At 47.1% G+C, this 13,328-nt stretch overlaps 1 protein-coding gene across 1 annotated transcript in view; it reads right to left on the bottom strand.

The window, feature by feature from the left end:
- Positions 1 to 13,328, bottom strand: part of LOC144098019 (uncharacterized) — a 40,915-nt gene that overhangs the window by 12,354 nt on the left and 15,233 nt on the right. The window contains exon 3 of the mRNA XM_077630589.1: positions 11,841 to 11,970. Within this exon, the coding sequence (XP_077486715.1) occupies positions 11,841 to 11,881 (41 nt within the window). The 5' untranslated portion in view covers positions 11,882 to 11,970. The remainder of the gene's footprint in view (positions 1 to 11,840; positions 11,971 to 13,328) is intronic.

Below are 13,328 nucleotides of genomic sequence, written 5' to 3'. Positions count from 1 at the left end.
TTAAAAAGAACAGGTGAGAGAACTGATCCTTGCGGAACACCTCTTGTCTGTGGAAATCTCCTTTAGGAAACATCATTTTGGCAGCAGTAAAATTCTCTATTTTCCAAAAAAACAGAAATCCAGGCTACAAAATAGCTTGGGAAGATGAGTTTCTGTAATCTTAGTAATAGAGTCGAGTGCTCCACGCTGTCGTATGCTTTACTGACATCCAAGGTGACAAGCGCAGCAAACTTTTTTCTATTGCGAGCTAATCTAATACGGCTCTCAAGGTCAGTATGAGCACACCAAATTGAACAACCCGGCCTGAAACCAATTTGGCATGGGTTCAATACAGCATTTTCTGAAATAAATGACATGACATGGCTGAGAAGGACCCTTTCCACCAATTTCACTAGGTTCGATGTTAACGAAATCGGGCGTATATTGTCTAAAGTTGAGCCCTCCCCTTGCTTTTTAAGCAATGGAACTATTTCAGCAAGACGCCACTCATGCGGTATCCAAGGACCTTTAATAGAATGGTTAATTAGAGCCAACAGGACTGCAGGAGATTAATTGAACAAAATTTTGATCATAGATGAAGTGACCTTATCGGGGCCAGGAGCCACTGGGGATAAGCGCAGAACAATTTGCGACAGCTCAGGCATAGAGACCTCAGTGAAATCACTTGAGGTGCATGTGAATATAGTAGGAGAAGGTAAAGCAGATGTAAAGCGAAGCTCTAGGCCATATGCAATATCCTCTAAGGCCTTTGCGATGTCAGTAGGGGACTGAACGAGGGATTCAATGTTGGCAGCCGGAGGAATCACCTTGTTGCGCCTCATGAAATTAAACAAAGCTCGTTTATTTCCTGATTGGGAAAGGAAGTCATAATTATTTGTATTATACTCCTCCTTTGCACGGGCGACAGTGCGCTTAAATGTTGCTCCAACATACTTATAATCCAGCCAATTTTTTGGTCATTGATTGATGAGAAGTTTCTTCCAAGCTGCTTTCCGTCGTCTATATGCACGCGTGTACTCAGCATTCCACCAATTGTTCGCGTTTGCACCCTTTGTTCTCTTAAGCAAAAATTCAGACTTTTGCCTTGCATGGTCCAGTACTGGGCATAGATGTGCAGCCTTGCTTTCGGCACTTCTCTGAGCGCGAGTTTCTGAAGTGATTTGGAGGGTTGATTTTAGCGTGTCTTTAAAGCAATTGTAATTTATTAAGGTGCGCTGATGTCGCTCAGGAAGAGTTAATTTACACGCAAACTTGAAACCAATCGGTAGATGATCACTGTTTGTTGCACAGTCAACAGGCGCCCAAGACATAACAAAGACTCCTAGGGAGGAAAAAGTTAAATCCAAGGCAGAGCGGCATTGACTGCGAACAAACGTAGGCAATCCGGAATTGTTGCAAATCAAGTTGTTGCCAGAAGGCCAATCAAATAGTCTAGAGCCAAAGCTGTCTGTTTTAAACCCCCAAGTCACACGGTGCGAATTGAAGTCGCCAAGTAATAGAACCTGAGATCGGCTCCTAGAAATGAGTGAGTCAAGGGGCCGAGTGTCACGCACACCAGACGGGAAATATGCATTAGCTACCGTAAAGGGCTGTTTCCCTGGGACACTGAGGTCAACCGCAAGGATTTCACATTCATTGTCCGCATATTGAAAATAAATGCATGCCCTGTGGCAAAACTTTGTAGATATGAGCACTAACAACCCTCCCCCTCGTGATGACCGGTCAAGCCGGAACGGATGGTAATCCTTGAGATGATAATTGAAATTTGAAGTTAGCCATGTTTCCTGTAAACCAACTAAATCTGGTAGAAGCTGACTGCATAGGCAATTTAAATCTGTTGAAGCTGAGAATATAATATAGATCGACAATTCCACTGGAGTACACTTAAGAACCCTATCTTGGCGGATGTGCCGCAGCCGCGAATGCCTTTTCTAGAATCCTGGTCTTAGCGTTTTGAATTGCGTTACTTTTCTTTGTCTTTGACTGGGGGCAAGATGGACCTGCAATATTCAGAGGAGACCCACTTCGTTTCTGGGCGCGGAGATCAGACTCCATATCCATACAATTCGTAGAGGATGCATCCATAACGCTATGCGAAGGAGAGGCCTGAGAGGTCTTTTGTTGCTCTCATTGTTTCTGGCCCTGTGGAGCGGAATCGATTACTACAGAAGGAGGGGTAGCTTCTAAAGCCAAAGAAGACAAGAGCGGAGCGGTGGACGCCTGCAGAAGATTGGCCATCTGAGCAGCTATGACCTGCGCAATGCACGTGGACACGGTTTCCATAATGCAATCCATTGCATTTTCCACAGCTTTCTCAACTGTCGCTGTAATAGCCTGGGACCAACTAGAATCCATTATGGGTGGGCATTTGGCGGCCACACTAGAGTAGGCTGAGGCTCTCTCCTTGACTGCGGCAAAAGCCTCTCTCCGCGTGCATCTGCGCTTGTCTATAAGCTTGAGCACCTGAACTTCTTGTGCTCGTGCAGGACAGTCAGGCGAATCAGCAGGGTGAGGACCGCTACACAAACAACATTTCTCTTGCTGTTCAGGACATTCCTCTCTGCAATGACGTTCCCCACAGGCACAGCACCGCAAGGCCGATTTCCAGGCTTTGCCGCTGTGGCCAAACCGCCAGCAGTTTTGACACTGAAGGGGCCGAGAGTTAAAGGCATGTACTCGAAAAACCATTGGCCACACCTTAATCTGTGACGGGCAAAATATTCCTGAAAATGTGCAATGACTTACTCCGTCGGAATTTTTACTCTGTCAACCATCCTGCTGCATCGATTGACAGCAATCACTCCCGCAGGCGAGAGGTTCTCAAGTGTTTCCGCAGGGCTCAATCGAGAGTCGACCCCTCGGACCAAGCCCTTGGAACATGCTAGATGAGGCGGAATGAATGCGTTCACCGGGTGATTAGCGAATGACGTACATTTCAGCAGGTTTTCAATACAGTATTTATCCGGCGACCTGCACAATATACCACCCCTGCCGAACTGCCGGACGTCGGTAATGTGCATGAAATGCTGCGTTGTGGACCTAAGAGCCGCCTGCATGGCCTCCGGGTTGTTCAGTCGGATAGCGCCGCCATCGGAAGGCACTAAAGCGACCGGAATGCTTGAAACACCACTGCGGAAAAAGAGATCAATTGGGAGCCGGTCTTTAGGAAGAGAAGCCGACCAAGGGGAAAACCCCTGGCCAGGAGAAGAAGTAGACATTAAGCTCTCGTCCCGCACCCAATCACCCCAGAACAGGAGCAAACAGGCACAAGAAATTTAGCAAGCTAGAGCAACACCGCCAGGTACTTAGCCACTGCCCCGCAGCCTGGGTAGCTGAGCCACGTCAACAAAACAGCGACCAGCGAACAGGAACGGCTCTTGACGTGGCAGCCGACCAGCTTCTTTTTCTTCTTCTTCACCCCAAGTATATGGCACATACCCACGCGGGGGGATTGGCCAAGGTGTAGTTGAATAAACAAAGAAGTTTGCATGGAAGATGTTGAAAAAATGTAGCACCAATCGTGAATTTCGAAAAATCAATGAATAAAAACAAGAGAACAATATTGAGAGTTAAATAACAGACAGCATTTTGGTGAAAAAGAAGAGCTCGTAGAACTTTAAAAGAACTAGCACATCAACCTACCAGTTGCAATTATGTAATCGTGGAGAAACCCACAAATAGAACCCAAAGCAAATCCCTTGGCGTTCTCACCAAACGATAATAATACTGGCAAAGATAAAGGGAGCCCTAACCTGGAGAGAGGGACCTCCAGGTAAATCTTTCTCTGAAGTGCGAACTTTGGGCAGTAGAGGAGAAAATGGTCTAAATATTCAACTTTCCCACATGCGTCACATAGGTTCGACGGTGTCAACCCACACCTGCATAGATATAAATTCAAACTTGGAATCCTGCACCGCAACCGCGTCATTGTTACCTCACACAGCCTGAATATACACGAATGGACGTTCCAATTAAATTTTGCTCCTGTTTCTTCTTCTTCTTCTTCTTCACCCCAGGTATATAGCACATACCCATGCGGGGGGATTGGCCAAGGTATAGTTGAATAAACAAAGAAGTTTTCATGGAAGATGATGACAAAAATGTAGCACCAATCGTGAATTTCGAAAAATCAATGAATAAAAACAAGAGAACAATATTGACAGTTAAATAGCATACAGCATTTTGGTGAAAAAAGAAGAGCTCGTGGAACTTTAAAAGAATTAGCACATCAACCTACCAGTTGCAATTATGTAATCGTGGAGAAACCCACAAATAGAACCCAATGCAAATCCCTTGGAGTTCGCACCAAACGATAATAATACTGAAAAAGATAAAGGGAGCCCTAACCTGGAGAGAGGGACCTCCAAGTAAATCTTTCTCTGAAGTGCGAACTTTGGGCAGTAGAGGAGAAAATGGTCTAAATATTCAACTTTCCCACATGCGTCACATAGGTTCGACGGTGTCAACCCACACCTGCATAGATATAAATTCAAACTTGGAATCCTGCACCGCAACCGCGTCATTGTAACCTCACACAGCCTGGATTTACACGAACGGACGTTCCAATTATATGCTAAGTGCTGATAGTCAGTGGTATTTAGTAAGGGATCTCGTAACCTGGCTGATATATGTAGGAACCGCTGAAACCTGGAAATCGCCAGCAGGCTGAAATTCGGGACGGGATGTATCACTGAGCCGTCAAGAGTCGACCTTGCTAAGTAATCAGCCACCTCATTTGAATGAATACCTGCATGGCCAGGGACCCAGACAAAACCGACCACCGTCAAAGTGCATGGGACAAACAATCGCAGGATACGGCTCAAAAAATCTTGTGAAGTGTCAAGGGAGACTAACACTGACAAACAATCAGCGAGAATAATAACATGAGACACATGACATAGAATTTTGCGAAGGGCCATTCCAAGAGCCAAAAATTCCGCAAAGAATATAGGAATATAATATTGGATGCGGACGGAACTCCATGCCAAATCCTGCGAAAAGATGCCAACTGCAGCTTTTTGGCAGTTGACGGAGGCATCGGTAGCAAGCAGCGTATGATGGGGGTATTTCTCTATGTGATCCGAGAGGATACCGTTTAAAATGTTTGCTGGCATGTGTTTCGCATGAGATGGGAAGATGTGGTCGAAATGGAATTCCACTGCTGCCGGCGTGTCATCAACCCACTGCAAAGAACTGAGATCAACACCAATCGGTGTTAAAAGGTTCTGCATGAACACAATTTGTGGCATTTGATACCCTGTTTGCGCACCGCCGCTTCTGCTTCTTCGTTTCAGACTGCCTCGCACTCGGTAGCATTCAACAAACTGCTTCCCCTTAGTTTCTCGGACTTCACTGTCCCACAACTGCTGCGTGGGGTTGTCCTCGGGATACCGCAAATTATGGACCAATGTTGAGACAAAGGTGAAAGCTTTTCGCTACAAATACTCGAGTATTTTTCTTTATTTCTCACGCTTTCCATTAAGGCACAATAGATGAGGTGTGTTTCCGAAGTGGAAGCAAAGAACCATGTGAAAATCGCCTGCCAGCTACTTCCGGTTTCAAATTTCTCGTACACACTGCCTTTTGCATAGCGGTTGCCGTGCATGCATGCGTCGTTTATTCACTTATTCATCTGTGCTGCGACGCTGCTTATTGCACACCATCACCGTAAGATCTGCGCGTGCAGGGTATGAACGCGTCCTGAGCGCATAAAGTGACAATAACGAAAGGTAGGAGCGCTCTGTCGTGGTTATAATATGCCTGCGTGGGCTGGCTGTTCTGAGTATTCACGGCAGTCGGTTTGAACTAGTTTAACGCGTCGGTCATTATATGGTTTTTCGCCGCACTACGAAGGGAACGAAGGGCTGAAAAATTCTCTTTTTAGCAGACGATAGTTGTATATTCCTCAAAAGGCGGACTCTAACCGCTGTCCTACGCGTGTAAAAACCCAGCGCCAATCCACTGCACCACAGGAGCAACGGAAATGGTAGGATTTAGTTGTGCACTTACTCGGTCTGCACGAAAGCTGGAAAAACAGGAGCGCAGTGGTTTCGCCCAGCTGATCGTTTACAAACATTCGGATCACACGGGTGTGGGAGGCAGAGAGAAAATGCTGGGATAGTAGCTTGACAAGCTCTCGCGGTTAGTAATAGGGCCGTTAGCAATAGCCATATCAGTTCTTGGAATTTAGAAAACAAGATCAGTCTAGGCGCTCTGGCTCAAGACATTTTGAACATCACACGTAAAAAAAATGCACTTTCGAAAAGCGCGCGTCTTTGGCGAGCGCAACCCCCCCCCCCCCCCCTCCTCCCTAAACAGCGTCACTTCGTGGCGCACGTGTCACGTGACCTAGAGCTCTGTCCTCCTCTAGCCCATTCGCGTCAAAAGACGGCGATTCGCCGTCCGGTGGAGAAAGGGCCGAAGTGGCAAAAGACGGCGAAACGCCGTCCGACTGAAAACCGTTAGTTATCGCAATAAATAAGAGATGGCGCTACATAAAAATGTTTCCTGGTTTTTGTTTACTAATTTTTACACCAGGTGGAGATAGTTGTCTGCAAGATTCTCAAATATTTGCAAGGAGAAAAGTATTTTCCACGTGGTATTTTCCAAGCCCGCATTTCTGAGTCCAACATGGCGACGCGGCGAGGCAAGGCTCTCACGCAGGCAGAGATTGAATCGGTTCTATTTGCGAGTGATGATGAGGACAGCGACGACACTGTAGTTGTAGATGACCTGCAAAGCAGTGATTCTGAAAGTGACTCGTCCGACGACGATGTCGGCTCTGACGCCGAGTCAAACTCATCAGATGTGGATTGCGCGCCGCCTGCAAAAGCACCGAAGTTAGAAGACTGGAAGTGGAATCCGACTGACAGCGATAAGAAAGTGGAACAGTGTTTGTTCAGTGGGAATTCAGGGATGAAGAGAACTGTTCAGTTAGCCCTCTCTGCAAATCCGACAGCTTTGACGTCGTTCAACTGCTTGATCGGCGAAGACTTCTGGCAGATGATCGCTGATGAAACGAACGCATTTGCTGTTCTGAAACAGGCTTCAGCGCCCGATCGCTCTTGGTTTCCCACAACACCAGGTGAGATGAAGGTTTTCTTCGCCGTCTGTGTACTTATGGGCCAAGTCAAGAAAAACACAATTCAGTCCTATTGGGCACACAGATCGGTAATTAGCACACCGTTCTTCCCATCCCTGATGCCAAGGCAGCGTTATCAAGCCCTTTGTAAATACCTGCATTTCTCGGACAGTAGCGGCCAAGCACAAGGGGATAAGCTGTGGAAGTTGCGCTCAGTGTTAGAGTATGTCTTGGAAGCTTTCTCCAGTTCCTATTATCCAGAACAGCAGTTGGCAGTGGATGAGAGTCTCATGAAGTTTCGAGGCCGCCTCTGCTTTGTGCAGTTCAACCCGTCGAAGAGAGCACGCTTCGGTATAAAATTTTACAAGATCTGCGAATCGACCAGTGGATACTGCCTCAAATTTGCGATATACACCGGAAAGAGCGACAAGTCGCCTGCGACGGCTGGAATGTTGTGCAGCGAGGCGGTTGTTATTGAACTTGCAAGCGAGTACCTACCAAATGGCCATACCATTTTTGTGGACAATTGGTATAGTTCTCCGGCCCTGTTTCTGCGTGTCAAAGATTCAGGATCCAATGCTGTTGGTACAGCGAGATTGCACCGAAAAAACATGCCCAAAGATTTCAAGAAATTGAACTTGCAACGGGGTGAGTGCTCCACTGTGTTTTCCCATGGCATCATGGCTGCAAAATGGCAGGACAAAAAGCCAGTGACAATGCTCTCCACTGTCCACGCTGCTGCAGACTTCACTGACTCGTCGAAAAAAACAAAAGATGGTCAACCGATCCGGAAACCTCGTGTTGTGCTTGACTATAATAAAGGCATGGGAGGCGTTGACCGTCATGATCAGCAGCTGGCTTCCTTCCCTATAATGCGCAGATACGCCAAAGGATACAGGAAAATTTTTTTTTATGTTATGGATTTAGCTGTTTATAACAGCTATATTTTGTTCCAAAAAGCAACCGGGAAAAAAATGTCCTACGCGGATTGGAAGGTGGACCTTGTCGAACAGATTGTCGAAGAAACTGTTTTGCCAGGATATCAGCGCAGAGGGAAACCAGCTGTGGCTCCATCACCGATGCGGCTAGAAGCTTCTGAGTGGGCGCATTTTCCTCGCCAGATACTCCCCAATGCTGTGAAGGAAAATCCATCTCGAAGATGTGGGGTCTGCAAAGCACAGGGGAAGAGAAGTGAAAGCCGTTGGGAGTGTGAAAAATGTAACGTCGCACTTCACATGCCAGAGTGTTTTAAAATTTATCATACGCGAAAGAATTTCTAATTCCGAAAATGTGTGCGTGCTTTGAGAGCAAAATAAAACCATTTTTTTTGCGCTATGACTTTTCTAGCGCAAGTTATCGCGGTTTGTTTGCAGCGACATCGGTCGCGCCGCGCGCTCAAAAAATGTCGCGGATGTCAGCGCGCGGAACGCGGATGAAGCGGCGGAAGCGAATGGGCTAGACAGAGCTATGTCCCTCCCGCGCTACGGTGCATGCCGCTGCACGCTGCCCCTGCCCATCCAAGAGAGAGAAGCACACGCGACACGTCTGCCACATAGTGAGTGCGCTACTAATCGTTCCCTTTCCCCGTGCTTCATTATCCCCGCAAAGGAAGACGAAAATTAGTTTCGGGGAAAAGAAATGGCTCAGTATCTGTCTCGCATATCGGCGGACACCAGACCCGCGCCGTAAAGGAAGGGAGAGAGGAGGGAGTGCAAGAAGAAATGAAGAAAGAGGTGCCGTAGAGGAAGGCACAGCACAGCACATGGATGCCTTACGTTCCTGCAGAGACGGCGCTCGCCATTTCCGCTTGCAGAGACCCGGTGTTCGAACCCGGGACCACCGCTTATCCGGAGCAGTTGTTCTACCAATTAAGCGAAACGTATGCTCCCTCGTAACAAACCCTCCCTTATTACGAACCTACTCCACCTTGGGGAATTGCTCTAAACATTCCACCATTTACATTTGTCATTTTCGTTTTTACAATGATCGCCTCCCAGTGCATCTCTGAATTTGATTTCGTCGTCTTTAACTCCGCTGCTAAGTGGCCTTGTGCTAGGTGGAGGCCTTCTAGCTAGAAGCTAAAGGTTTGTACGTGAGAGATGCCTTTTAATCACGGCGGGTGCTGCTGGAGAGCAGAGGCTTATACACACACACACTCACACCACGGATGTCGGTGGGGGAAAGAATTGTACTGCTAACGAAATATACGACATCTTGCCTGATCTGCTTAACGAGCTAAACGCAATCACCGGCCGCATCGATACCAAGGCACGCAACCACTAGTGCGAAGAGGTATGCGTGTTTGGTTTATAGGGTTTAACGTCCCGAAGCGACTCAGGCTATGAGGGACGCCGTAGTGAAGGGCTGCGGAAAATTCGACCACCTGGAATTGATTAACGTGCACTGAGATCGCAGAGCACACGGGTCTCTAGAATTTCGCCTCCATTGAAATTTGACCGTTGCGGCCGGTATCGAGCCCGCGTCTTTCGGATCTGCATCCCAGCGTCATAAACACTGAGCCACCGCAGCGGCCTGAAGACTTATGCTAAGTACAAAAAGGGTTCCGTAGGTACAAAAAGTATACATTCCTGGAGTTCTGTCTTGGTTGTCTTTGGCCATAAGCCTCAGCTAAACGCCGCCTGTCTCAGTTCATTGTACGAATTGAGTGACTTATATCCGCACGATATCATCATGAGAAGAAAACCGGGCGGCAGCCGGGCAACTTCCAAAACCTGCGATGCATGACTAAGAGACAACAGTTGCGCATGACAGCTTCTATAATTTGGGCGATTGGAAACTTCCGCCCTTGAGCACAACGGTCGCCTGCACGGCGTTTGTGATCGTGCACGCGACTATTAACATTTTTATCTCGAAGCGTCTACACCTGTTTTCGGAAAGTCAGTAAGCCGGCAACATTTTAAATCCCTGATATAGGGAATGGCAAGACCTTTCGCGCTTAAAAAAAAAGGTCATTTTTTTAAAACAAGGAATAAAGAAGGACGTAACGAAGTTCCACGGTGCACCTAGGAAGTTCTGTTCGGTGCTGTAGCGTCGATCATTCGATCGAATATTTTAAAAATATTTACAGAATACTTTTTGTTGCGGCAGCGGCTTCGGATAATATAGGAAATAATTATTTGGGCATAAATGTGTTTTTCGAAGAATAGAGTTGAAATTCAGTGATCGTGAAAGTGTGCGGCTTGTGTGAGTTCCTAGCTTTTGGGCCATTCATGTTCTGCGCGTGAAATAGGCAGCTGGAAAATATAAATACACAATTTTTCAGATTTTCCTCTATTTTAGAACATAATGCGTGTCTGAAAGGGTTAACAGCGTAAAATGCTCTTTTTTCTGCGTCTAGGAACATAACTACACCTATTTCATTATTATGCAAGGATGAACCTACCACATGAGGCAATGCTATTACGGTTGTAGCTGTATGCGTGTTGTTGCTAAAGCCATATTGACATTAGGATAAGATTTTAGTTCTCTCCGAGTAGCCTCCTTGTTGTTTGGCAACAAGTTTTCCGAACACAATATTAATGATACCGAGGACCGAAATTGGCCCATAACTGGAAGGCTTCGGTCCTGGCCGCAGCAGTCACATTCGAAAGGTGGCAGGATGTTACAGGCACGTGTACTGTCCGATGTTATTGCACGCCACAGAACCCCACGTGGCCGAAATTATCCGGAGCTCTCCATTACGGCGTCCCTCATAGCCTGATTCGCTTTGAGGCGTGAAACTGCAGATGCCTACTAAGCCAAGCCAACTGGACGGACCATATCAACGTGTTAGTGAACTGGGATAACTCTCGGAATCTTACATGACGGAAGCCAACAGTCGCCAAAACAACGAAGCATATGGGATGTATTGTTTTAGAAATAATTTGTGGCGTTCATAAATGCGAGATCAATAGGGTAATTATTTCAACATTACTCATCAGAAAGGAGAAGAAAAAACAACCACACGCCCCCGGTGGGATCTGAACCCGCGACCTCGATTCCCACCAGCGGCATGTGGTTGCTTTCTCTTCTGCTTTCGAATCAATTATTAAAAACTATTTATTTTATTAACCTCCCATTCTTGAAAACCAGAAATGATTTTTAAAGCAATACATCCCCTATACTTCGTGGTTTCTGTGACTACAGGCTTCCGTCATGTATACGTCATAACGAGCCCCTATTTTCCCTTCCCCTTGTCTGCTTTATAGCAATATTTAAACTATCCGTATATATACATTCGTAAATATCTTGACTCCTTAATGTTTTGAGAAAAGGTACGGTATGGTAAATGTATTGTTTCACTGTTCTCATAGTTATCCCACCATGCCCTTTTGACAGGTTTCTGGCGAGATTATTTACGACTGCTGTGACCTGATAATCGCCCATGGCCTCCAGTAAAAGTCTCATCAACACGTGGCTCCTCCATGCCCGGGAACACTAAACTGTTCACCTCTCAGTAAAACACTGACATCGCTAAGTAGCTGTATTCTGTCATGCTTCTCAAAAATAGAGCGCACGACTATGAAGCACAGAGAAGAAGCACACGTTTTTGTTTTGTCAACGTATTCCCTTCTCTAATCCAGCGCTGAAATAGCAGCGCTCTACCGGTAAATTATAAGTGCGTGCAATTAAAACAGAAGCGCGGATCATTTCAAGCCGATCCCAAAAGCACTTCCCCTCAAAGCGACCATCGTGGATCGACTGAGGCGCTCCCCTCCAGATATATCCAGCTGGTGAGCGTACCAATCCATGTACTTACGCTTGGCGGCGCTTGTATTCTTCTGTCTGCTGCTTGTACATCTGCTTCCTAATCCGACGGGACTTATGCCGGGCCCGTTGAAAATATAGATGCCCGCTTGGGGTGTAGCCAGGATTCCCGGGAGAAATATCTGCGCATGCGCCGCACGCGTCGGTCACGCTGCAGGCACTGAGCAAGGACCGCGGCCCCCTCTCAGAGGAACGCTGAGGACAATGTACATCAAACTTCTCAGTAAAAAACAAAAATTGGGCAGAGACACTCAAGAGTGCCTGCGTGTGAGAATGCGAAAGCATTACTGTCCCTGGGAGCATTGTTCACGCGCTAATGTTCGTACATGAATTAAAGTTCTTTTTTGCTTCTTCGGCGTTTGCGTATTTGCGCGGACGACCACGTTTCAATTCTGATGGTGCCAATGTCGAAATTTTAGACGTTGATGGTTCGCTGTTCATTGCAAGAACACACGCACAACCTGCCGCAATGAAATCCAGCGACGATGTTTGACACCACCCATCCACACACGCGCACATTGGACACTAGCCGGAACGCTGTACGACGAACGATTGCATCACAACTTTGATGCGAAAGACCGGAGAATTGAGGGTGCATATGACGTAGGTTCAAACCCCTGTCGCAAGCCAGCCTCCAACTCGACTACCACGTATGTAACCTGTAGGGGTCGACGAGTCAACATCAAAATCTGTCGCAGTAATTGCCTGGGTAGGGAGGGTGGCTGGTGACAGGCAGCTATCTACACGGGCGCCGTATTCACGAATACCGGCAGCCGTTCGGAACACAGGCACAACCATGTGGCCCGGCTGTCAACCGTTCGTCAGATGGCAAATGCCAATGAATTTGTGCATGCAAACCGAAGAGCTTCCCTCGACCCGACACTGTCCCTTCAGGAAGCCGCCGGCAAAAGCAGAGGTCGCTACGGGGCGCAGCAAAAATCCCTCCCCCCTCCCCCCCCCCCAAAGGAAGGCTGATTGCGCGACAGTGACCTCCCCGGCTTACCGCAACGTTCTAATCGTGGGAACCGCAGGGGGTCATAACTAATGGTGTTCTACGAAGGCGCCGGATTGACCCGTGCAGAAAGGCACTCTGGGATCCGTCGCTTTTTTTTACCTTGAGAGAAGGTTTCGTGTGCACGATCAAAGTTGCAGGGCGGGACGCGCTTTTGAGCAGATCACTCTGTGCATCGCATTTTCTTGACAATTTGATTACTTTTATGGACTTTGTGTTTTGGGGAGGAGTTATTAATACTGCCAAAGTTGAAGGCGGCAGCACGCAGCAATACAGTAATCGTGTTGAGGATTGCCTGCTTTCTCTATGTGTCCTAGGGTTTAAAACCGAGACCGCGGGACCTTAATCCGTCGTTCTGGGCTAGGTTTAGATGATCTGCATCTTTGGCTATGCCGAGGAGGGAAGATTTTGCTCTTAGCCATTTCCATTTCATTTTACACTGTCTTTATTAAGCTGTACATTGTGTAA

The sequence above is a fragment of the Amblyomma americanum genome, chromosome 7 (assembly GCF_052857255.1).
Source record: "Amblyomma americanum isolate KBUSLIRL-KWMA chromosome 7, ASM5285725v1, whole genome shotgun sequence".
Lineage (NCBI taxonomy): Eukaryota > Metazoa > Arthropoda > Arachnida > Ixodida > Ixodidae > Amblyomma > Amblyomma americanum.
This window is presented reverse-complemented; position numbering and strand designations above follow the sequence as displayed.